The sequence below is a fragment of the Moschus berezovskii genome, chromosome 22 (genome assembly GCF_049115385.1).
Source record: "Moschus berezovskii isolate FMDL1 chromosome 22, NW_MosBer_1.0, whole genome shotgun sequence".
Taxonomy (NCBI): Eukaryota; Metazoa; Chordata; class Mammalia; order Artiodactyla; family Moschidae; genus Moschus; species Moschus berezovskii.
Window position 1 is genome coordinate 56219436 of NC_142481.1, and position 22850 is coordinate 56242285.

The 22850-nt window shown below is 41.4% G+C and overlaps 1 protein-coding gene and 1 long non-coding RNA gene across 3 annotated transcripts; one reads left to right on the top strand and one right to left on the bottom strand.

Annotated features, from left to right (window-relative positions):
• Window positions 1-8: 8 nt before the first annotated feature.
• On the top strand, window positions 9-16912 carry LOC129547241 (uncharacterized). Its single transcript, XR_008684042.2, has 3 exons — window positions 9-133; window positions 830-1008; window positions 15025-16912. It is a non-coding gene; the product is annotated as an uncharacterized LOC129547241 (long non-coding RNA).
• CENPN (centromere protein N) lies at window positions 1534-22840 on the bottom strand. Of its 2 annotated transcripts, none has more exons than XM_055413070.2 (11): window positions 22676-22840; window positions 18890-19070; window positions 17290-17335; window positions 14714-14773; window positions 14357-14433; window positions 9781-9957; window positions 8502-8603; window positions 6485-6548; window positions 4883-4995; window positions 2751-2877; window positions 1534-2496 (listed from the first exon to the last, which is right to left on the bottom strand). In XM_055413070.2, exons 1-11 carry the CDS (start codon window positions 22705-22707, stop codon window positions 2414-2416), a joined length of 1062 nt encoding a protein of 353 aa, XP_055269045.1. In that variant the 5' UTR covers window positions 22708-22840; the 3' UTR covers window positions 1534-2413. The 2 variants fall into 2 exon arrangements, with proteins under 2 accessions (XP_055269045.1, XP_055269046.1); XM_055413071.2 differs by having other exon boundaries at window positions 22566-22745.
• Window positions 22841-22850: the final 10 nt, after the last annotated feature.

A 22850-nucleotide genomic window follows, 5' to 3' on the forward strand; every position in this document is an offset into this window, starting at 1 on the left:
GCCAGCCGGCCCCGCCTCCCGCTGCAGCGACTTCCGGCAGGGGGCGGGGCCTTATTAGCATCCGGCGGAGCCCGGGCGGCGGCGGCGCCCCCTGCCGGAAGCCGAGGGCGCGTCTGCGGCGGAGCGCCGCCAGGTGAGGCGGGCGGGGTGTGAAACTTCACAGGGGGTCCTGGGAACAGGTAGGATGTGTAGGTCCCTCTGAGCCTCATTCGCCTTCCTAGAAATCTGAACCTCGGGCAAAAGTTGGATATAAGAAAAATCAGTGCGTTCGGGAACTTTACTTCCCAAAGATTAGAAATAAACCAGGTGTTCAAGAGCAGCAGAGGCCGAACTTTGTTAATTACAATGATCTGTTTACCAGACACGGGGGAATGCACCTTTCATCCAGTATCTCATTTTGTCCTCAAAACAGCCCTCGCGGGTACGTACTATGAGTTCTTCCTCATCTGCAGAGGCAAGTAACTAGCCTGAGGTCACGTTATACAAACGAAAGAAGTTATAATTGACAGTTAATTATTTTAGCCAGGGTAGATTTACTTGCCTGTATTTTAACTGGTGAAATCTGATTACTATTTGGGAGACAGTGTATCTCAGGGCAGGGTTCCAAAAACGAAGTAGGAAGAGGGACCTGATAGGTCAAGTAAATGAGTGTAGGAGGCTAGGTGTAGGTAAAAGGGAGGGATGAGGACCCCAGGGAAATGAGATCTAGCCTAACCAGGGCAGCTGCTACCAGTCTTTGGTATTGCCATGTTTATTTTTCAAGATTTTTATGTGAAAATTCCCAACTTTTTAATATATTAGCAGCTCTGTTTGTTTTCTTCTGCTCCAGGAACAAGGTACCACACATTTGGTGACCTGAAACAGTTTGTTACTCACAGTTCTGGAGGTCAGAAGTCTGAAGTAAGTCTACTAGGTGAAGATCAAGGTGTGGGCCTGGCTGCATTTCTTCTGGAGGCTCTGTGGAAGAATCTTGTTTACTTGCTTTGTCCAGCTTCTCAGCCATTAATGGTGAGTCGCGCCCTCTTCACATCACTCGGATTTCTTCAGTACTCACATCTCCCTCTGCTCCCTTCTATTTCTTTTCCAACTTTTGAGGACCTAGTGATTACATTGGGTCCTTCCAGGAAACCTGGGATAACTTCCCCATCTGCAAAGTAACGGGTTTATATATTCCAGGGACTAGGATGTGGACATCTTTGAGAAGGGTACTGTTTTGCCCACCAGAGTAACTAATTCTGATTTTAGAAGTACTGTGTGCCAAAAGGGCTGACTAGAGTCTGACAGCCTGTGTTAGTTAGTGTTAGTCGCTCAGTTGTGTCCGACTCTTTGTGACCTCATGGATTGCAGCCCGCCAGGCTTCTCTGTCCATGGAATTCTCCAGGGAAGAATACTGGAGTGGGTTGCCATTTCCTTCTCCAGGGGATCTTCCTGACCCAGGGATCAAACACAGGTTTCTGGCATTGCAGGCAGATTCTTTACCACTGAGCCACCAGGGAAGCCCAGCGGTAATCTTACCTCTAGTTTTGTCCTCCTGTTTCTTTTTCTGTCCTTCATTTGCCCAGATTTCCTCACTTTTAATTCTGTCATAATTGTAACATATGTTGTTTTAATACCAAATCCTTTGTGGATCAAGATAGGTACTATGTTTTAAAGTGTTATTATAAAAGGACATGTGATTTAGTGATGATCACTGAAGGATTTTCACCAAAAGTGACTGATGTACCAGTTTTTAAATATCTTTATTTACAAATTGTAATATTATCAGTCAGTTTGAATGCCATATGTGTGATAAAATAGATTATGAGAAATATCATATTTACAATGAAATCATTATTTTATATAACTTAATCACCTTGTAGGCTGCTGCTGCTGTATCACTTCAGTCATGTCCAACTGTGTGCAACCCCATAGATGGCAGCCCACCAGGCTCCCCCATCCCTGGGATTCTCCAGGCAAGAACACTGGAGTGGATTGCCATTTCCTTCTCCAATTTGTAGGCTACCTCCTGCAATAATAACTTAATGGGCCCAACTGTGCCCTTTGAATGGACCAATTTTATGCTTCTCTTAGAAAATTTTGAGTTTGTTATAGTTTCTTGGTGCTTCTTTCTGTGATCCAAGGCTTAAGAGAAAATCCTTGGGAACCAGCAAATGGAACCAGACCTCTCTGGGGTTGAGGAGAGACAAGAGTGAGAGAAAAGACATCTTGTCACATCTTAGTCCCGTGACTGCTATGCTTTGCAGCAGGAGGAAAGAATCAGTCCCAAGAATTACATTGAACATTTCCAAATCTTCAATATCAAGGATGAATTTCTAAAACAAGTTTTGTAGATAGAAGCTCTCCAGCCAGTCATTAACTAAAATTCATATGCAATACAGTCAAGGATGCTGTGCTTACAAAAACCACATATAGCTTATTTATCTCTAATTTTAAAATAATTCTTTCCCTTATTGGGTATGCAAGTGAGCAGTGGAGAAAGTGGTACATCTGCAATACCTAAAATTAAAAAAAAAAAGAAAACAAAATGAAACATCATTTAAATGTTTCATCAAAATGAAACATTTAAAAATGGCCTAGATTAGAGGGTGGATCATGGACCCTCGTTAAGTGAAACAGAATATTTTCAAAACGAGGCATAACGGAATAGCAGGCTGGAGCCATGAGAAAGTTGAGAGGCAATTAGTCAGCATAGAGAGGGTCCAATGTAGTGTGTTGTTAATTCCCACTGGTGAAATAAGCTGACCACTTACCAGCTGGGGCCAGGGATTTTAGTGCTTCCAGAAGATGCGGGCTAGAGAACTTTACCAGGCACCGGAGGGGCTCTTCTCTCTCAGCCAGGATGCCCCCGTTTAAGTCACTTTTGAATTTTGTTTCAAGCTGTCATCAGGTATATTTATAAATGACTATTAAATGCATCAATTGCAATGGCAAAATATAAAGAGACAGGATTATGTGTTTCACTAAATCTTGTTATCAAGAAACACGGATGAATGGGAGTAGGAACCATTTAAATTGCTAATTGCAAACACTGGGGGAAACCAGGATATCAGCAATATCTCACACAAAATGCCGAGGGTGCACAGTGCCTGACACGCAGGAGACCCTGCCCTGGGATGTCCTTTACTTGAGCATTAGGTTTATATTCTTAATGGAAAATGAGCACTACTTTTTGTAATCTGTCATCTCAATGTAAAAAAATCTCATGCGTTTCGGATCACTACCACAATTTAACTTATTATAGAAAATTTAAGAAACATACAGAAGGAGCAGAGAGTAAGGAGTCCCTCTGTATGTATCACCCAGCTGGAACAACCACCAATCTTGTTCCATCTATTACCCCACCTCCTGTTCCCTACTGCCTGTATCCACTGGATTATTCTGAAGCAAATCCAAGACACCATAGTATCCTGCTTGTAAATATATTGATATATACCTAAAAAGGATTTTTTCTAAACTTCACCTCCACAACATTAGCACACCTAAGAAAATTAATAACAGTTCCTCATATCATCAAATATCCAAGTATTGCTACTTCAATAGGTACTTGGCTCTTAGATTCTAACTTCAACTTTTTTCTTTTTGCTTAAAATGATTCTTAAAATTTAGAGGCAGAATGCTGAAGTACTCATGCTTGAAGCAATGCAGAGGGTGAGTAATGTCTGCAGCTAATTCAAATGGTTCAGAAGAAAGAAAGAGAAAAGAAAGCAAATGTGGCAAGATGTTAACAATGAGTGCATTTTGAAGCAAAGGGGAAATGGATGCTCATTGAAGTATTCGTGCATGTTTCCTAAAGGTTTGGCTTTTTTCAAAATAGAAGAGGTAGGGGAAATTCAGTAGCAGGTATGAATAAATATGTACCGTGACTTATAGAATAGACACATTCTCAGATGTGTATAAAGGGAAGTTTTGTGGATTAAATCTTATGTGTCCTAGATTAGCGGTTCTCTATGCAGAATCAGCTTGTGGGCTTGTGAAAACAGATGATTGGGACCTACCTCCAGAGTCCCCTATCCAGTAGGATTATGGGGGGCCAAGAACCTGCATTTCTTACCCATTCCCAGGTGATGGTGATGCTGCTGACCCAGAGACCACACTTGGAGAATGACTATCTTAGGGTATATTTAAAAGAACTGGGTTAAAACCCGCCATTCAGGGAACTTAACTTGAAAGGTGTTAAATCAACTTTTCCCACTAAAAACAGACCAAATCAAACAGGTGTTGGGCCTGACTAAGCAGATCACTGGTAGACTTCAAGTGTGGCTTGTAGATGTAGAAAATTCTAAGCAGGAAGAATTTTATTGGAAGGTTTGAAGGGAGGAGAGTGTTATGAATATGAATATGAGTATTAGATTAGGATGGTCATGATATAAATCTTGAATTTTGCTAATGGTAGCCAAGGGCTTGCCCCCGACCTGGCTTTCCTGGTGGGCAGTGACTTCTGGAATGAGCCAGGTTCGCAGGCTACTGTTTTTTTCCCTATGTGATGCCAACTGGGCTATATAATGACTGATTTCTTCAATCTTTTGTCCAATAAGTATTTATGAGCACTGACCATGTACAAACACTGTTCTAGGTGTGGATGGGCTAGAAGGATACACTTTTTTTTCCTCAAAAATATAGATCACAGCTGGTTACACATAACTAGATTAATATAAAAGGTGAAATGAAAAGGCAAATTCAAAATTTCCAAAGGTTGTCCTTTGCAACAGAGGAACTTACTAAATACGATAAAGAAATAATTTAACTCATAAATTATACAAAATTAAAGTGACAAATGAATGACATAAGTTTCTTTGAATTGTTTTCCACTTGAAAAATTAGTTTTTTTAGTTCTTTTTAAAAAATATCGATAACTTGTAGTTAGTTTATAGCAACGTCCTACCTTATATTGGGCAAATTCTAGTCTTGGCTGAGGATAGTCTCCAAAAATTTCTTGAGTCACTCTCTGCACTCTTTCTTTTTCTACTTTGTTTTCATGAATGATCCTCGAATTCACTATAGATGGAAGATTTTAAGAGAAACCAGCTGTTAGGAATGTATTTCATCCACAAAGTATCATCCTTTCATTCCTAATCCTTCAACTTGCTCATATAATTTTGAAGTAACATTTACTGCTTTTTCACTTGATTGTAGTAATTTCTTACAAAGTAGAAAGTTAGAAATATAGGCTGATAAGAAAGAAGATAAAAATCACCCATAATCCTACCAAGATAAACACTGTTAACATTTTAATACATTTGTCTAACCCTTTTTTTCAGTGAATAAAGAGATACGTATTTTTAAGGCTGGGTTTATAAAATATACACAATTTTGTACCCTGCTTTCTTTACTTAAGATGAAATCAATAGCAGTTCTTATGCCACTGGAAAGTCATGGTTTACTTCATAATGGCTGTACCATTTCATTTTACTGCTAAGTCACTGCCAAGAAAGAGGAACATTTCCATTTTTATAGTACATTATACCCCACCACTTTTTTGAACTTTCTGATCCGCATTAGTAGTTTCATATTTTATTTTCTTGGGTTTCCTATGGATGGACTGATGTCAACTATGAATGGTGATATGGTCACAATTCTGATTACAGGCACATCTGAGAAATAAGTGGGTACAGTTCTCTACCACTGTAATGAAGTGACTCACATGAGTGTTTTGGTTTCCCAGTGCATATGAAAGTTATGTTTATATCGTACTGTGGTCTGTTATGGTGTGCAACAGTATTATGTCTAAAAGGACAATATACATGGCTTAATTAGAAACTATTGCTAAAAAATGCTGACCATCATCTGAGCCTTCAGTAAGTTGTTTACAATAGTAACATCAAAGATCACTGATCACTGTAACAAAAATGAAAACGTCTGAAACATTGTGAGGAACTGTGACAGAGAAGGGACCTGCGCCAGTGCTACTGGAAAAATGGTGCCCACAGGTTTGCTCAATACAGGGTGGCCACAAACCTGCAATGTGTAAAACGTGAAATACCCGCGAAGTGCAATAAAGTACTTGGGAAGTAATTTACCCAATGCATTAAGATCGTGGGCTCCAGGCTCAGATTCGATTTTTTCTTCTGGCTTTGCTGATTCCTAGTTATGTGATTCTGCTCAGCAAGTTACTAAACCTTTCTGAAACCCAGTTTTCTACCCCTCTTTTCTAATGAAAAGAGCTTGTTCATGGGACTGCTGTGAAGATTAAGGAAATGATACGTATAAACACTTCAGTATGGTGCCTGGCACAGAAGAAATGCTCAGTTAAATTATTTAATTTTTTGTTTTGATTGTGATTATGATTAGATACCATTCTAGCAAATTCTAAAGAGACCTATATTAGCTTAGCTTCCCCACTTCAACAGAAATTTACTTTTCAGTTTTATGAAAACAGGTGATACTTTTGAATCACAATCCTGGTACAGAAATGTTTTACTGGGTGAGAGAAATCTGAAAAGGAATGTCCTTCCAAATTTCAGTTTTTATCTTAAAATACACATACTATTTATATCTAGCCCAAGGCTTCTTTCTTGTAGAGATGTAGTAGAGTTGTGAGTTTCAAAGCTCTAGGAAAAAGAAAACAGAGAAAAGTGAATGCTTCCCTAATTTTATCACCTCAAAGTATAGATATTAATTGGTTTTAGTGCACAGAAGTATGGCAAACCTTATCTTTCGTTATTCCCAACACAGATATTTGAGGCCCTATGCAGACTAAGTTGAGCATTTCTCCTACAGCGATATTGACAGACACTGCTGGGGCCAGCAACAAGGCTGCTTTGTCTGAGGAACTCTGTACCTTGTTAACATAAAAGTGTATCTGGAAGAACTATAGCTGCTGAGCCAAAAGCTAGAGAAATCAAAGGCAGCCTTTACAGTGTCATGTTGCAGCTTCATGTCTTTGTAACTGTGAAAAAAAAGCTCACTGACATTGCTTACAGAAAAATAACTTTCCTGCTGTCTAAATCTCCCATACTCCTCCACTCACTTTCCCCCACTGAAGGCACTGTTTTTATAATCAAGTGTTTGACGAGTTTTTCTAGAAATGCAACTGATCATAGCAGAACTGTTGATATTAATAGCAATTTGGTAGGTGGCTGGTAGGTAAGAGGGAAGGTGCTCAGGGGGAAAATCATTATTGTGCTGGTTTCTGCCATACATCAACATGAATCAGCCATGGGTACACATATGTCCCTTCCCTCCTGAACCTCCCTTCCACCTCCCACCCCTCCCACCTCTTCATGTTGACACAGAGCACCGGGTGTGAGCTGCCTGCATCCTAACAGCAAATTCCCACTGGCTATCTATTTTACATATGGGAACATATATGTATGCAACTTCTTAATGTTAAGCTTGTTTTCCTTAAAGAGGAGCTTGCAGAAAGCCATCACTTCTTTCTACTTAGAACAGATGAAAATACATAAGTGGAACATACCTAGGGGCTCAAAGATATACAGTCTTAACAATTCTATAGGAGTCTGAACATATGAGCACACAGATGCCAGGCAGAGGGGGAAAAAAACCCAACAACAACCCTGAGCCTTGGAGCAAGGCTAGATCCATTATCATTAAAAGGAAAATAATACATTCAAATAATATTTTTTAATAGTTTTTTTTTTTTTTGGTTTACTCCTAGTACACTAGACACACCTCATGAAGTTATGAGAAATTATGGTTATACCCTTTGTACCAAATTGGCCCAGTATAATATGCCTTGATATTTGACCAGGAACATTTTTTATTTTTTTGACTCACACAACATGGCATGTGGAATCTTAGTTTCCTGACCAGGGATTGAACCCATGCCCATTGCTTTGGAAGTGAAGTCTTAACCACTGAACTGCTAGGGAAGGTCCACACTCAAATAATTTTTTTTTTTTTAACATTCAAATGCAGAGCTCATTTTACTGAAGCTCAAACAAATTACCATTAATTTGCCCTCAGTAAAATTCAGTATTAAAAATCTTTCATGTTTGCCAAGTGAAAAGTAAATAGCTAAAAGGTGTTAATAAAACCTTAAAAAAAATTTTTTTTATTGAAGGATAATTGATTAACAGAATTTTGTTGTTTTCTGTCAATACACTCAAAAAATCTTGACAAATAAACGAACTGTGGGAATTCATAAACCAATCCTTCCTCTTTTACTTTTAATCCCTGTATCACTTACTTGACTAGTGGGACAAAAATTCTGCTCTTTTGCATAACAGAATAATATAATCAGCTTCAAAAGATAATGTCAAGTTACTCTGAAGAGAAAATAAGTTCTGACTGGAATAGCTGATTAGGAAATAGGGGGCCTATAATATACACTCCAGTGACCAATGGGCAGTATAAACACAATACAATTATGAAAAGATGAAAGTGAGATCTTATTTCCTATCATGTTTGCTGAAAACTTTCTCCATTTCAGGAACATCTGATGTGATCTCCTGTTGTTGGAGGTAGACTTTCCCATATGCTCAATTTACACATGAAAGAGAAAATGAAGACTCAGCTTTAAATAGAGTCACTGATGGGCTCACCTGATTATACTGTTTAAAAACAATAGTCTTAAGAGAGTCCAAATACCGGCTTCTGAGGTCCATTTTCACAATGTGATGGTGTTTACTAGCAACTGTCAGTGCCTTGAAGTGAAAATTAGCAAGATTATTAATAGCATTACTGTGTCCATCCTTGTATTTATAATACTTGTTCAGAAAAAACGTAGGAGTTGTAATCAGTGAATAATTTCTACTTAAAAGTGAAAAGAAATCCAGAACAATTAAATCTCATGGTCTGTTACTCAGCTTGATAAACAAAAACAGTGGCTAGTGGCATTAAGATCCTCAGAAAGGCAAGGTCTTTTGTACCATTTTTAGATAAGAGATCCTATTTTTTTTTTTTAGTTAAAAAAAATTTTTTTTTAGTCAAACTACACAGCAGGCAGGATATTAGTTCCCCAACCAGGGATTGAACCCATGCCCCCTGCAGTGGAAGTACGGAGTCTTAACCACTGGACTGCCAGGGAAAACCCAGAGTGATCCTGTTTAAAGTTAGGAATTATGATAAATTAAGGTGAGAGTTGGGGTCGCAAAGAGTCGGACACGACTGAGCGATTGAACTGAACTGAAGGTGAGAGTTAAGAATAAAGGATGGATACTCAAAAGTTACCATTTTTGATGACTAGTTGTTAATACTACAGTGACACTGCCATACAAAAATGCAAATAGAAAAAGCAAATTATAGACCCTCTGTACCACTCTGGTTTCTGTAATAAAACATCTTCCGAAAGGAACCAGCAAAACTGTTAAAAGCAGTTACTTTGGGTGAGTGGGACTGGGAAAAAAGGGTATGAAGTCTTAAAAGATTGTTTAGAGACTTAGTTGGTTGGATTTTTACCTCGATTGTGCATTACTTCTTGATTTTGAGACAGTAATGAAGAGTTCTAAACCAATGTTGATGCCGTACTCTCACTTGCATAATAATAGTACTTCCTGCTCCTTATTTTAGGAGATTCAGAATTATGAGTGGTATTTTACATCAAATGATATTGAGGAGTTTAAACCTGCATGGCCCTGAGATAAGGATAACACAAGAGCTGACTCATTGGAAAAGACCCTGATGCTGGGAAAGAGTGAAGGCAGAAGAAGAGGGCGGCAGAGGATGAGATGGGTAGATGGCATCACCGACTCTAGGGACGTGCACTTGAGCAAACTCCAGGAGACAGTGGAGGACAGGGAAGCCTGGCATGCTGCGGTCCATGGACACAACTGAGCAACTGAACAACAACAGTACTATCGCTTATAGTAGTTGGTTCCATACCTGACCCAGAAGGGGTAGATTGCTTTTCAGTTGGGAGGACGAAGTGAAGGCATATGGAGTTTGGGAATAGTATACCACGTAAGCAGGTTTATACTGGTTTGGCTTTTTATACTGTGTTCCCCAGGCAATTCGAATCCATACCGAGTTCTCCTCGGCGTCTCTGAAGCTGACTGTAACCTTATTTAAAAAAAAAAACAAAACATAAGTTCCCTAATTAACATATTATGTTGCACCAACAACTGATGCTTTTTAGGGGTGAAGGATGTCACTGTCTGGCTGAAATCTGGCAGTTTTTCTCCTACTTCTCATTACAGTGATTTGGGAAATCTCTGGAAAAGCGTTTTATGGTTGCTTGCAAAGTCTTTTGGAAGGAAAAAAAAATTTAAATCCCACAATTGGTGTATGACATCACAAATTTTCAATAATTTCTTGGGCTTTGTCCTGAAAAAAATAGTAGAAAGGGACAGAAAATGGGATACCTTTTTACAACTGAAACATAGTTTTTAGTTTGTCTCTTTGTAAGTTTTCCCAAGAACTTTCTATTTTGAAGAGTTTTATCTGATAAGATGTGCAGTTAATCCTCTCTCTCTCTCTCTCACACACACACAACACACTTCACCCAGCACTCCCCAGTTACGCTTTCTGTACCCTCTCATACCAGCTTCTCTTCCCCGTGGTTCTGGGCAGGAGTTCTTAACCTGAAGTCAACGGTTAGAATTCAGGGCATTTATGGACTTGGTGGGGAGGATATTTCATCTTTACTTGTGGGCCTCCCTGATGGCTCAGACAGTAAAGAATCTGCCTGAAATGTAGGACACCCGAGTTCAATCCCTTATTTGTAAGTGAAATTTAGCATCTCCTTCAATTGTGAAAGTAGGCATCAAGACAGTAAAATTTTAGGATGTTATTTTGTTGTCCACAGAAATCTCAAGTATTTTTATCACATTACAGTTGTTGCTTGGGCCTCAAGAACATCATTTACACTTATTAGCACTTTGAAGCTAGTTGTTCTTAGACACATTATGAGATCACTTATTGTGTTAATAAAGAAGCACATGCATTAATGTATCACAGTTTGCCATCTTAATGCCTTTACAGTAATTGTATTTTTAGTATCATTTGTTTCCCCTGTGGTTCTGTAGATTTTATTTTACAGCATTTAAAAACACACTTCTGAGAAGTGGTCCATAAGCTTCACTAATAGCGAAAGCATCATTGCCACAAAAAGGTGAAGACACCTGTCCTAGAGCAGCCGGTGAGTCACTCTTCAGTCCTGGGCACCGGGAGATACTACTTGGCACGATGTCACTATCATCAGCCTTTGGGAAAATGGGGTTATCTAGCCACTAGTTAAGTTATGCAGAGGAAGGTAAAGATAAGCCAGGAGACCTCAGTTGGTTGAGGAAAGGGATGAGGACATGCTGGTCAGCTCAGAGTAGAGGGATGGGGCAGACGGAGAAGACCCAAGGCCTTTACCTGTTTATCCTCATCTAAAACCTGCAGCGCACACAGCATGTCACTCTCCGGCTGGCCTTTCAAGCAGGACAGATGTGACCAGTAAAAAAGCTCCTTTGTCCCCCCAGCCCCAGGCCGTTGCTGCTGTTCAGTCACTAAGTCGTGTCTGACTCTTTGCGACCCCATGGACTGTAGCATGCCAGGCTCTGTGGGGTTCTCCAGGCAAGAGCACTGGGCTGGGTTGCCATTTCCTTCTCCACCAGCCCCTGCTAGTGTGCCTGAAATTCATTCACGAGGCAAAATCTTTCAAACCATGGTAGAGATAAGAAGAGATCTAACAGCTGAAATACAAGGGCATCAAAGTAGGAGGAAATGTGAGTGTTTCAGACGCTTTTTCTCCTTGCATGGTAGGGGTGGCCTGGGGTTCAGAGAACAGAAATCCCTGCTGCCTGAAAGAGGGACAGGAAAGACTGTCAAGTGAGGAGAAGGTGCTGGAAGGAAGATGCGCATAAACTCTGAACTGGACCCGAGAGAGAGAGATGCTCTCTAGCTTTCTTGTTTTGGGTGAAGTAGGGTGGGTGTGCTGGCTGCAGTTTCGCAAGAGGAGTCAGCCAGTCAGTTTGAGCTTCATGAGAAGGCTGCTTCCAGAAGGGTCCAGACCATATATCTACAACATTTCTGGAGAACTGGCCAGGGATTCTGTGCCTATGAGGCTGTTTGTTTAAAAAAAAAAAAAAAAAAAAGCAGGTGCATGCAATATACCGACAGTCCAGATGGGACTCTCCTATAACCTCTGCAGAGTTCACAATTTCATGGTAACAAGAGTTTTCAAATAATATAATCCAAAATAACACCTTATTCACAAAATTGTAATAATAATAATAAAAAAGAGAAATCTTCATTTGGTTCACAGTTTTCTTTGAATTAATTTATAAACTAAATACATCCCCCCTCAAAAGGCTGAAGATTTTGTTTTGTTTTGTAAACCTGATAAAATGATTCTAAGGTTCATCTGGAGGAATGGTTAGGACATTTTTGACAAAGAAAAATAATTGGGGGTAGGGGTAGGGTTGACTTGTCTTAAGAGTTATGAAAATGTTTTAAAAACTAGTGATTAATGGAATGGGGAGTTTGCTCCAGGCAAGTGGCCCCCCGATACCAAAACCAGAAGCAGGAAGAGTTGCCCTCATGGTCACTGGCAGGACCACTGAGAGTGGTCTCCCTGCCAGGGCAGAGGTGGCCCTTGGAGGAGTAGACCTGAGTAGGTGCTCTCTGCAGGCAGCTGCTCACTCAGGCTAAGCTCGTGCTCCTGCTGGAGACAAGTGAAGGGGGCAATGGGGAGGGGCCAGTGGGATTCCTTCCATGTGGGGGACACAGCAGGAAGAAGAAATATTTCCCTCCAAGAGTCTTGTGGCAGAAAAAACAGGGCTTGAGGATAAGCCTGGGGAAAAGATGTATTTTCTCTGAGAATTAAGCCTGTTTATAAGCAGTAGAATAGGAAGCAGAAGAGGGAGGGAGTAAGGATGCAAAAGAGAACAGAGAAAAATAGAGCAGAAAAATTGGATGAGGATGTAGGAGATGAATGCACAGCACATGGAAGGGTCGCTATAAGAAAGGAGATGAGGGAACATGTTCGGTGACAGGTGGATAAATAGAAAGCAGGACCAGTTCCAGACTAATGGATGAGGTAAGGGGATGGAGGTGACACCACCCTTACGGCAGAAGGCAAAGAGGAACTGAAGAGCCTCTTGATGAAAGTGAAAGAGGATAATGAAAAAGCTTAAAACTCAACATTCAAAAAACTAAGATTATGGCATCCGGCCCCATCACTTCATGGCAAATAGATGGGGAAACAATGGAAACAGTGACAGACTTTATTTTCTTGGCCTCCAAAATCACTGCAGATGGTGACCGCAGCCATGAAATCAAAAGACGCTTACTCCTTGAAAGAAAAACTATGACCAATCTAGACAGCATATTGAAAAGCAGACACATTACTTTGCCAAAAAAGGTCTGTCTAGTTAAAGCCATGGTTTTTCCAGTAGTCAGGCAGGGATGTGAGAGTTGGACCATACAGAAATTTAAGCACCGAAGAATTGATGCTTTTGAACTGTGGGGTTGGAGAAGTCTCTGGAGAGTTCGTTGGACTGCAAGGAGATCAAACCAGTCAATCCTAAAGGAATTCAACCCTGAATATTCACTGGAAGGACTGATGCTGAAACTGAAACTCCAATACTTTGGCCACCTGATGTAAAGGACTCATTGGAAAAGACCCTGATGCTGGGAAACACTGAAGTCAGGAGGAGAAGGGGATGACAGAGGGTGAGATGGTTGGATGGCATCACCGGCTTGATGGATGAGCAAGCTCCAGAAGTTGGTGAAGGACAGGGAAGCCTGGTGTGCTGCAGTTCATGGGGTTGCAAAGAGTTGGACTCGACTGAGCGACTAAACTGGACTGAAAGGGATGGAGAGACAAGTCAAGGAGTTTGAGAATCAAAATGTGCTCCAAAAGGGAACACCAATGTGCCAGAGGATGGGCACAGTGAGGTGGCTAGGACAGAATTTGGTGGCATTTGGTAGTCTTCCTCTATGCAAGGAGGACTAAGGCAGAGTCAAGTGGAAAGGGAATGAAGCAGGGGAGACTATGAAAAAGCTATCACCTCAGCCTATGACAAGATGTTAAAGTGGTGCTTGGCTCTCGAGCTACAGTGACCAAACCGCAGCCATGAGCCACCCAGGGCCATTTAAGTAAAATTCATTATTGTTAAATAAGATGAACATTTTTAGATTCTCAGTCACACCAGTCACACTTCAGGTTCTTGGAAGCCACATGTAGCTATTTGGCTGTGTCCTGGACATCTCTGATCTACAACATTTTCATCAATGCAGAATCCTACCGGGCAATGCTGCTCTTGAGGAAGCAGAACCCCTGAATTGAAAGATAAGAGGAGCAGAAAGTTTTTACAATGAGCAGAATTTGTCTTTGATATTAAGTAGAATAGTATGGAATATTAATAACTGAAATTCTTACAAATTAAGAAAACAAGGTAGTGACGAATTTTAAGTGCATGGGTTCTGTGAAATTGAATCTCATGGAAATTCAGATAAATTCTATTCTTACATTTTTTAATGCTCTCTGAAGAATTTTCTTGAATGAACTTTTGAATTGTTCCATGTCAAAAAGATCAATGTCGTCACCTGTCAAAGTGAAAAGAAAAATCAAGAAATATCAAGGGAGCTACACTGTTTTCAATACATTTGCAAAGACCCTGAAGGTAAGAACAATAACGATCGAATCACACAAACACTGCCAGTATCTCTGACTCAGCATCACCAAATCTATTCCTTACTTTTCTATACATGAGTAATAATCACTTCATTTGGAAAGAAAAGAGACTTAAGAGGAACATGCTGCTGTTCCTTTTTAAATTGCCCAAATATCAAATACAAGTGTTTGGTTTAAAAAGAGAAACATTACCTGGTCCTTTACTCATCTGAAAAACATCCCAAATTTTCTGGTGCCGATGAAACTGAGTATCTGAGGGAGGAAGAAAGAGCTTATTACTGCATGTCAGAGAACTTTCAAGCAATGGGCTTGTAAGTACATATTTTTAATAATGTGAAAGTGGAGAAAATAACAGTAATTTACAAATTAAGTTATACAGATTATTCTTTGAAATATAGATTTTCAATGGATTAAATTTACTCCAATAAAATAAGTTGTAATGAATTACTCAACGTAGTAGAGATTTAGCCTTTATTCTTAGACCATTTATTCTGTCCATACAGGTCTACTCCACAGAGTGCTGCATCTCTCCAGCAAGCCGGTGATGACGTGTTCCCAGCACTGGTGTTTCCATCGACTTTGCTTATTTTGGACCTGCTCTTCTCCTAGCTCCTTGGGCACCTCATTATGGTCTCTACTAAAACGCCACAATGCAGAAAGGCCTCCCTGAGCACTTTACCCAAACTGAAGCCCCCATCCCACTGTGGCTTTCTCGGTAGTCATGTATGGATATGAGAGCTGGACCATAAAGAAGGCTGAGCACCGAAGAATTCATGCTTTCGAACTGTGGTGCTGGAGAAGACTCTTGAGAGTCCCTTGGACTGCAAGAGATCCAACCAGTCAATCCTAAAGGATATCAACCCTGAATATTCATTGGAAGGACTGATGCTGAAGCTGGAGCTCCAATACTTTGGCCACCTGATGTGTGAAGAGTCAACTCATTAGAAAAGACCCTGATGCTGGGAAAGACTGAAGGCAGGAAGAGAAGGGGACGACAGAGGATGAAATGGTTGGATGGCATCACCGACTCGATGGACATGAGTCTGAGCAAGCTCCGGGGGTTGGTGAAGCACAGCGAAGCCTGGTGTGCTGCAGTCCATGGGGTCACAAAGAGTCGGACATGACTTAGCAACCGAACAATAACAACATCCCGCCCTGCTCTAGTTTCCTTCATGGCACTTATCACTGCATTACAGAATATATTTAGATGTTCATTTGTACACTTGCTTGTGCACATGGAATACTGGACTCAGTCTTGTTCATCTTATTCTCAGTGTCTAGTCACTGCTGCTGCTGCTGCTAAGTCACTTCAGTCGTGTCCGACTCTGTGCGACCCCCACAGGCGGCAGCCCACCAGGCTCCTCCATCCCTGGGATTCTCCAGGGAAGAACACTGGAGTGAGTTGCCATTTCCTTCTCCAATGCATGAAAATGAAAAGTGAAAGGGAAGTCGCTCAGTCGTGTCCGACTCTTCGCGACCCCATGGACTGCAGCCTACCAGGCTCCTCCGTCCATGGGATTTTCTAGGCAAGAGTACTGGCTGGCATTAAATATATGTATTTGATGACGGACTGAATGAATGGATGAATGTATGATACAGAAGGCACCCTTTAGGAGTTACAAACTTAAGAGTATCTTGGATTTAAAATGGATCCAGTAAGTTATTGAGCTCAGTCCCAGCACATCATCACCCTGGCTTTACTTGGTCCCTGTGCTGACCCCCATCTGCATCCATGTCTTTCGACCTAGGACCAAGGTGCTCTGCACCCCATAAAGAGGGACTGTGGGCTCCAGCGCTCAAGGGCACCAACCTGCTGTGCCTTTTAACTATGATTTTTCTTGCCCTGTGTCGTCTGTTTTTTTCTTTGTTGGTGCCTTGGTGTTCTCTCCCTATCCCAGTCTGTTTATGGCGATGGCCTGAGAAATCTTGATTATCTAGTTTTGTCTAAAACAGGTGTAATCAGGTACAATGTGATGTCTGCCTTTAAAGACAGCATCCAAAGGGTTTTGTTTCTTGCTTATTCTTCCCTGGTTCTGTGTTTCAGAATTCAGATGGCCTGCTAAATGATCTCTGAATAAGGTTGTTATAATAATAATGGAGATGAATTATTATATAATTTTTTGTTGATAATGATTCTTTTAAACACCATGCAGAAGTTCATGATAAATGGCAAAGAATTAAGTACAAATGCAGACGTTTCCTTGAATAGTACACATCCGAGACTAACCCATCGTCTTTGTGACAAGCTTGGTCCACTTCTAATGTCCACTGTCTTAGTCAGGGGTCCACTTTCCTTCTAGTGGCACATGCAGACCCCGGAGCCGTGCCTGCCTGTCTCTTAGTACCCCCTTGACCACACCACGTGCAAGTCCAGTCAGTATTATTCTTACAAGCAGCACTGTGATTATAACAAATTCTCAGAAATATATTTTCAAATTCTGTTAGCAATAATACAAAGCCTAGTAAATATTTACTATGTGCTTATTATGTGCCAATTACTGTGCTAAGAACTTTTCAAGTCTTATCTTTCTTAACCCTCACAATGATCCTGTGAAATACAGGTTGTTATTATGTCCGTTTGATTTAGGAAAAGTCTGAAGCTTAGAAAAAGGTGACGTGACTTGGCAAAGGACACAAGACTAGTAAGTGACAGAGCTGAAATATGAAACCAGGTCAGCTTGACTCTAAAATCTGAGCCATCACATACAAAACTGCCTCTCTGATGAAACTGGACTGGTTAAGTGTAAATATAAATCACCAAGACTTACAAATGATGTCTAAATGGGCTGCGTCATTGAGACTTGCACGATTCTCCTGAAAGAGAATATAATAATACTTTTAGTAATAATGGTGATAGGTTTGGTTCCACTCCATCTACAGCACATTTTAGGGTTGCTTAGGACAAACTATGAGGGCCCTCTCAATACCGTACTGACAACATGTCTCCCACCTATGCTCTTCTGTTAAGTAACAAATATGCCTTCTGATTCGTGTCCCAGTACAGGCTCTCACAACTGTTCTCCCACGATCTACTCTTCATTGATCACTTTTTCTGTTTGGTTTTTTCAATCAATGGTATCCTTCCAGACCTCCTCTATACCAGCGTTTCTCAACCAGGCTTGAGTGACATTTTGAGTCAGATACATCTGTCTTGTGGAAGCTGTCCTAGAATGTAAAGGAACATTCCTGGCCTCTATCCCCTGGAAGCCAGCAGTACCCACTCCCAGTTTAGACAACCAGAAACATCTCTAGACGTCGTGTCTTCTGGGAGCAAAACCATCTCCGCTGAGAACTACTACTCTATACGTACACATTTGTATGTTCACATAGTATATAGTTTCTTTTAATGTTATACATAAAGATCTAGTTTATTCTTTTTAATGATCGAAGAATATTTTTTTAAGTGGATGTATCATTTATCTCATCTCCTAAGTATAGTTAGTTCCAATTTTTTTTGCGTAAATAATGCTAGTTAACATCTTTATTTACATCTAACCATTTATATATAACTAGATATATAAATGTTTATCAATTATAATATCATATATGCCTCCTTATTTTTTATGTTTTCTATATATGTAAATATCCAAAAGTGGAATTGCTGGGTCATAAAGTATATTTATTTAAAAATGAATGAGGGAAGGGTATACTAGGTGTATAAGGATATAGTAAAATTCTTTGTACTATACTTGCAACTTTTCTGAAAGCCTGAAATCACTTTAAAATAAAAAGCAAATAAGTAAATAAATACATGTCAAAGACAGTCTCTTTCTGCATAACTTGATCAACATATTTGAGTATTATCTTTTCATCTTTGACAATCTGATAGTTTAAAAAAAGAATACTGCTCATTATTTTAACTTCTTTGTCTGTTTCTTCTCCCTTGGTATTCACTTTTTTTTCTCACTAATTTGTAAGCATTCTTTGTAAGTTGAAAAATCCAATTAAAAATTAGCACCTTTCCCACTATAGTGGGACAGAGCTCTCCTCATGTCACAGCCTGCTGCTGCTGCGTCGCATCAGTCGTGTCCGACTCTGTGCGACCCCATAGACGGCAGCCCAACAGGCTCCTCTGTCCCTGGGATTCTCCAGGTAAGAATACTGGAGTGGGTTGCCATTTCCTTCTCCAATGCGTGAAAGTGAAGTCGCTCAGTTGTGTCCGACTCTTAGAGACCCCATGGACTGTATCCTACCAGGCTCCTCCATCCATGGGATTCTCCAGGCAAGAGTACTGGAGTGGGTTGCCATTGCCTTCTCCATGTCACAGCCTAGAGCTACTTAAATCTCTTTTGGACTAAGGAAAGGAAAGAAAGAGAAAAACCTAAGGGTAGCATGATATTCAAGGTTAATCATTTTGAACACTGTTACCTCACAAAGCAGAACCAAGTCCTGAACAATAGATTCCTTTCTCTGTCGAAAGTTTACGGTCTGCAGTTGATTTTCAGACAAAAAATTCCAGGTTTTTAGGACTGTCATCATTTCAGTCATTGGGATTTTCAAGATGGTCCTCCTGAAAAACTCAGCAAGAGTTTCATCCATCTCTCTGGCACTTTAATAAAAATAAAAACAGCACAACAAAGTATTAAGCAAACACAAAAGTACAACTTAGTGAATTTTCAGCATCATAATTTTAACCAGAATTATGATTTGTAGGTCAAACACCCGAATGTTTCAGGCATTCTGCAGACAGTATTTCAACAAGAGGATTTTCTGTTAAGTGTACACTTAAACATGATTTAAGGTTTTTAAAAATTAGTGTTTTCTCTCCTTTCTTGGCTAGAGTATTTTGATCTTTTGATAGCAATAGTAAGTGAATCATTCACTCATTTACCTATTCATGTATCAAATTACTAAGTATCCATGAGTGCCAGGCATTTTTTTAGGCACAGGGGATAGAGCTTTAACCAAAATTGACAAAAATTCTTGCCAGTAGGAAGTGTCCTTCCTAGCTGGGAGAGACAGGCAACAGGAAAATCACAAAAAATGTTAAAAGTGGAAGCGCTGAGAAGAAAAGGGAGCAATATTAGGAAGCTAGTAGCAGTGACTATGGAGCAGGCTGGGAATGGGTGGGGGAAGAGGGGAAAGGAGAGCAGGCCTGAGGTGACATTTGAGCCAATTCTTGCGGGAGGAAGAGTGAATCATGTGGCTGGTTGTTGGAGCAGCTCTCCAGGCAGATGGAACAGCAAGTGCAAAAGCCTTGGGGCCATCAAGGGGAGAAGGAGGCCTCCAGACAGGCCAGAGAGGAGAGTGAAAAGGCACAGAGGAGGCGGTAAGGAGGGCCGTGTTTACGACAAGAAGTCAGTCTGTCAATCTCATCCGCTTCCACCGAGACTACGAGATACACAAGGACACACAGAAGAGATTCCCCTAAAAGGATCGTGGCTATGAATTATTTCTACCATTTAAGTGTTTGTTGAATGGCATATGATTTATTATATGATTAAGCTCCACTAGGGGAGGAACTATGTTTGTCTTATTCACACCTGCCTTCCTAGAATCTACAACAGTTTCAGACCAAGAACTGTCTTAGTGGAAATACTTGTTGAATCAGTTCAGTTCAGTTCAGTTCAGTCGCTCAGTCGTGTCCGACTCTCCGCGACCCCATGAATCACAGCACGCCAGGCCTCCCTGTCCATCACCAACTCCCGGAGTTCACTCAAACTCATGTCCACAGAGTCGGTGATGCCATCCAGCCATCTCATTCTCGGTCGTCCCCTTCTCCTCCAGCCCCCAACCTTTCCCAGCATCAGAGTCTTTTCCAGTGAGTCAACTCATCGCATGAGGTGGCCAAAGTACTGCAGTTTCAGCTTTAGCATCAGTCCTTCCAATGAACACCCAGGATCGATCTCCCTTAGAATGGACTGGTTGGATCTCCTTGCGGTACAAGGGACTCTCAAGAGTCTTCTCCAACACCACAGTTCAAAAGCATCGATTCTTCGGCGATCAGCTTTCTTCACAGTCCAACTCTCACATCCATACATGACCACGGGAAAAACCATTGCCTTGACTAGACGGACCTTGGTTGGCAAAGTAATGTCTCTGCTTTTTAATATACTATCAAGGTTGGTCATAACTTTCCTTCCAAGGAGCAAGCGTCTTTTAATTTCATGGCTGCAATCAGCATCTGCAGTGATTTTGGAGCCCAAAAAAATAAAGTCTGACACTGTTTCCACTGTTTTTCCATCTATTTCCCATGAAGTGATGGGACCAGATGCCATGATCTTTGTTTTCTGAATGTTGAGCTTCAAGCCAACCTTTTCACTCTCCTCTTTCACTTTCATCAAGAGGCTTTTGAGTTCCTCTTCACTTTCTGCCATAAGGGTGGTGTCATCTGCATATCTGAGGTTATTGATATTTCTCCCGGCAATCTTGATTCCAGCTTGTGCTTCTTCCAGCCCAGCGTTCCTCATGATGTACTCTGCATATAAGTTAAATAAGCAAGGTGACAATATACAACCTTGACGTACACCTTTTCCTATTTGGAACCAGTCTGTTGTTCCATGTCCAGTTCTGACTGTTGCTTCCTGACCTGCATACAGGTTTCTCAAGAGGCAGGTCAGGTGGTCTGGGATTCCCATCTCTTTCAGAATGTTCCACAGTTTATTGTGATCGACACAGTCAAAGGCTTTGGCATAGTCAATGAAGCAGAAATAGATGTTTTTCTGAAACTCTCTTGCTTTCTCCATGATCCAGCGGATGTTGGCAATTTGATCTCTGGTGCCTCTGCCTTTTCTAAAACCTGCTTGAACATCTGGGAGTTCACAGTTTACATACTGCTGAAGCCTGGCTTGGAGAATTTTGAGCATGACTTTACTAGCGTGTGAGATGAGTGCAATTGTGCGGTAGTTTGAGCATTCTTTGGCATTGCCTTTCTTTGGGATTGGAATGAAGACTGACCTCTTCCAGTCCTGTGGCCACTGCTGAGTTTTCCAAATCTGCTGGCATATTGAGTGCAGCACTTTCACAGCATCATCTTTCAAGACTTGAAATAGCTCAACTGGAATTCCATCACCTCCACTAGCTTTGTTAGTAGTGATGCTTTCTAAGGCCCACTTGACTTCACATTCCAAGATGTCTGGCTCTAGGTCAGTGATCACATTATCGTGACTATCTTGGTCGTGAAGATCTTTTTTGTACAGTTCTTCTGTGTATTCTTGCCACCTCTTCTTAATATCTTCTGCTTCTGTTAGGTCCATACCATTTCTGTCCTTTATTGAGCCCATCTTTGCATGAAATGTTCCCTTGGAATCTCTAATTTTCTTGAAGAGGTCCCTTGTTTTTCCTATTCTGTTGTTTTCCTCTAAGTCCCAAAGTATTAGATACTCTCCCTAAGAAGCCGTGCCTGAGGAGATAAACAACCTAGGCAGGATTAGCCAGTGACAATATCAAGCCAACGTCTCCCATCAAAAACACTGGAGGTGGGAGTGGTTGTTAAAACGCAGACTCCTGGGCCCAGCGATTTAAACTAGGGGAGGGGAATGCGGGGGAAGTGCTTGAGATTTCTGCATTTTTACAGTTAGAGTCTTAATTCTGGCTAAAGTTTGGAAATGTCATTCTAAAGAATTCTGGTAGAAAGAGGGAATGGAGTGAATGCAACCTCATCAATAAAACTGGAAACCCTTGAATAAACTCTTCCGATTCCCTGTGATTAGCTAATTTCTTTCTACTTCGCTGCGCGCGGCACAGTGTCTGGCATATAGTAGGTACACGAGATATAACAAGTGAATGAAAGCATGACCAAAAAGGTCCCTGTAAATATACACCGCCTAAGAGCTGCCACAGGAGCAGGAGTCATGCGAGACTAAAAAGGACTGACGTCAAGGTTATCCCAAAATCAAAACACCCAACTCTGAGGGAAGCAGCAACTGAAGGCTGAGTTTAGCCCTTGACCGCTCTGGGCGGAGCCAGCGTGACGCAGGCCCTACGTAAGGCCCCGCCCCACCAGGGCGGATGTGACGTCACGACACAGCATCTCCGCCCTCTTCGTCTCAGCCACAGCCGAAGTTCCCCGCCTCAGGCCCGATACAAAGGACCAGTCCCTCACCTTGGGACCCGTGGCAGTCACAAGAGAGTCGCCTCAGAGTCGTGGGACGTGGCTTCTTCTAGGCTCTCGCCACATCCCGCCCGATCCCATGCGGCCAGGGGTCCTCTTACCGTCCCGCATCGCCGGCCGGCTCTCTCCTCATCGACTGTTCCCGCGCGCTGCACCTTCAAATCCACCAATTGCAGTTCCCGCCGTCCTGGAGCCCCGCCCACCGGGGGCGCTCACTCTGGCCTGTACCCTCGGCACAGGGGACCTTGTGAGGAGAGCGACAGAAGCGAAACGCAC

Coding starts and splice junctions, on each gene's coding strand:
- CENPN (XM_055413070.2), bottom strand. CDS start 22,707: ATGAGGAGAGAGCCGGCCGGCGATGCGGGACG. Junction 8,604..9,780: donor ATCTACCCCTTCTGGGTCAG/GTATGGAACCAA, acceptor TTTCACTTCAAG/GCACTGACAGTTGCTAGTAA. Junction 6,549..8,501: donor TTTTTAAACAGTATAATCAG/GTGAGCCCATCA, acceptor TCTTTTTCCTAG/AGCTTTGAAACTCACAACTC.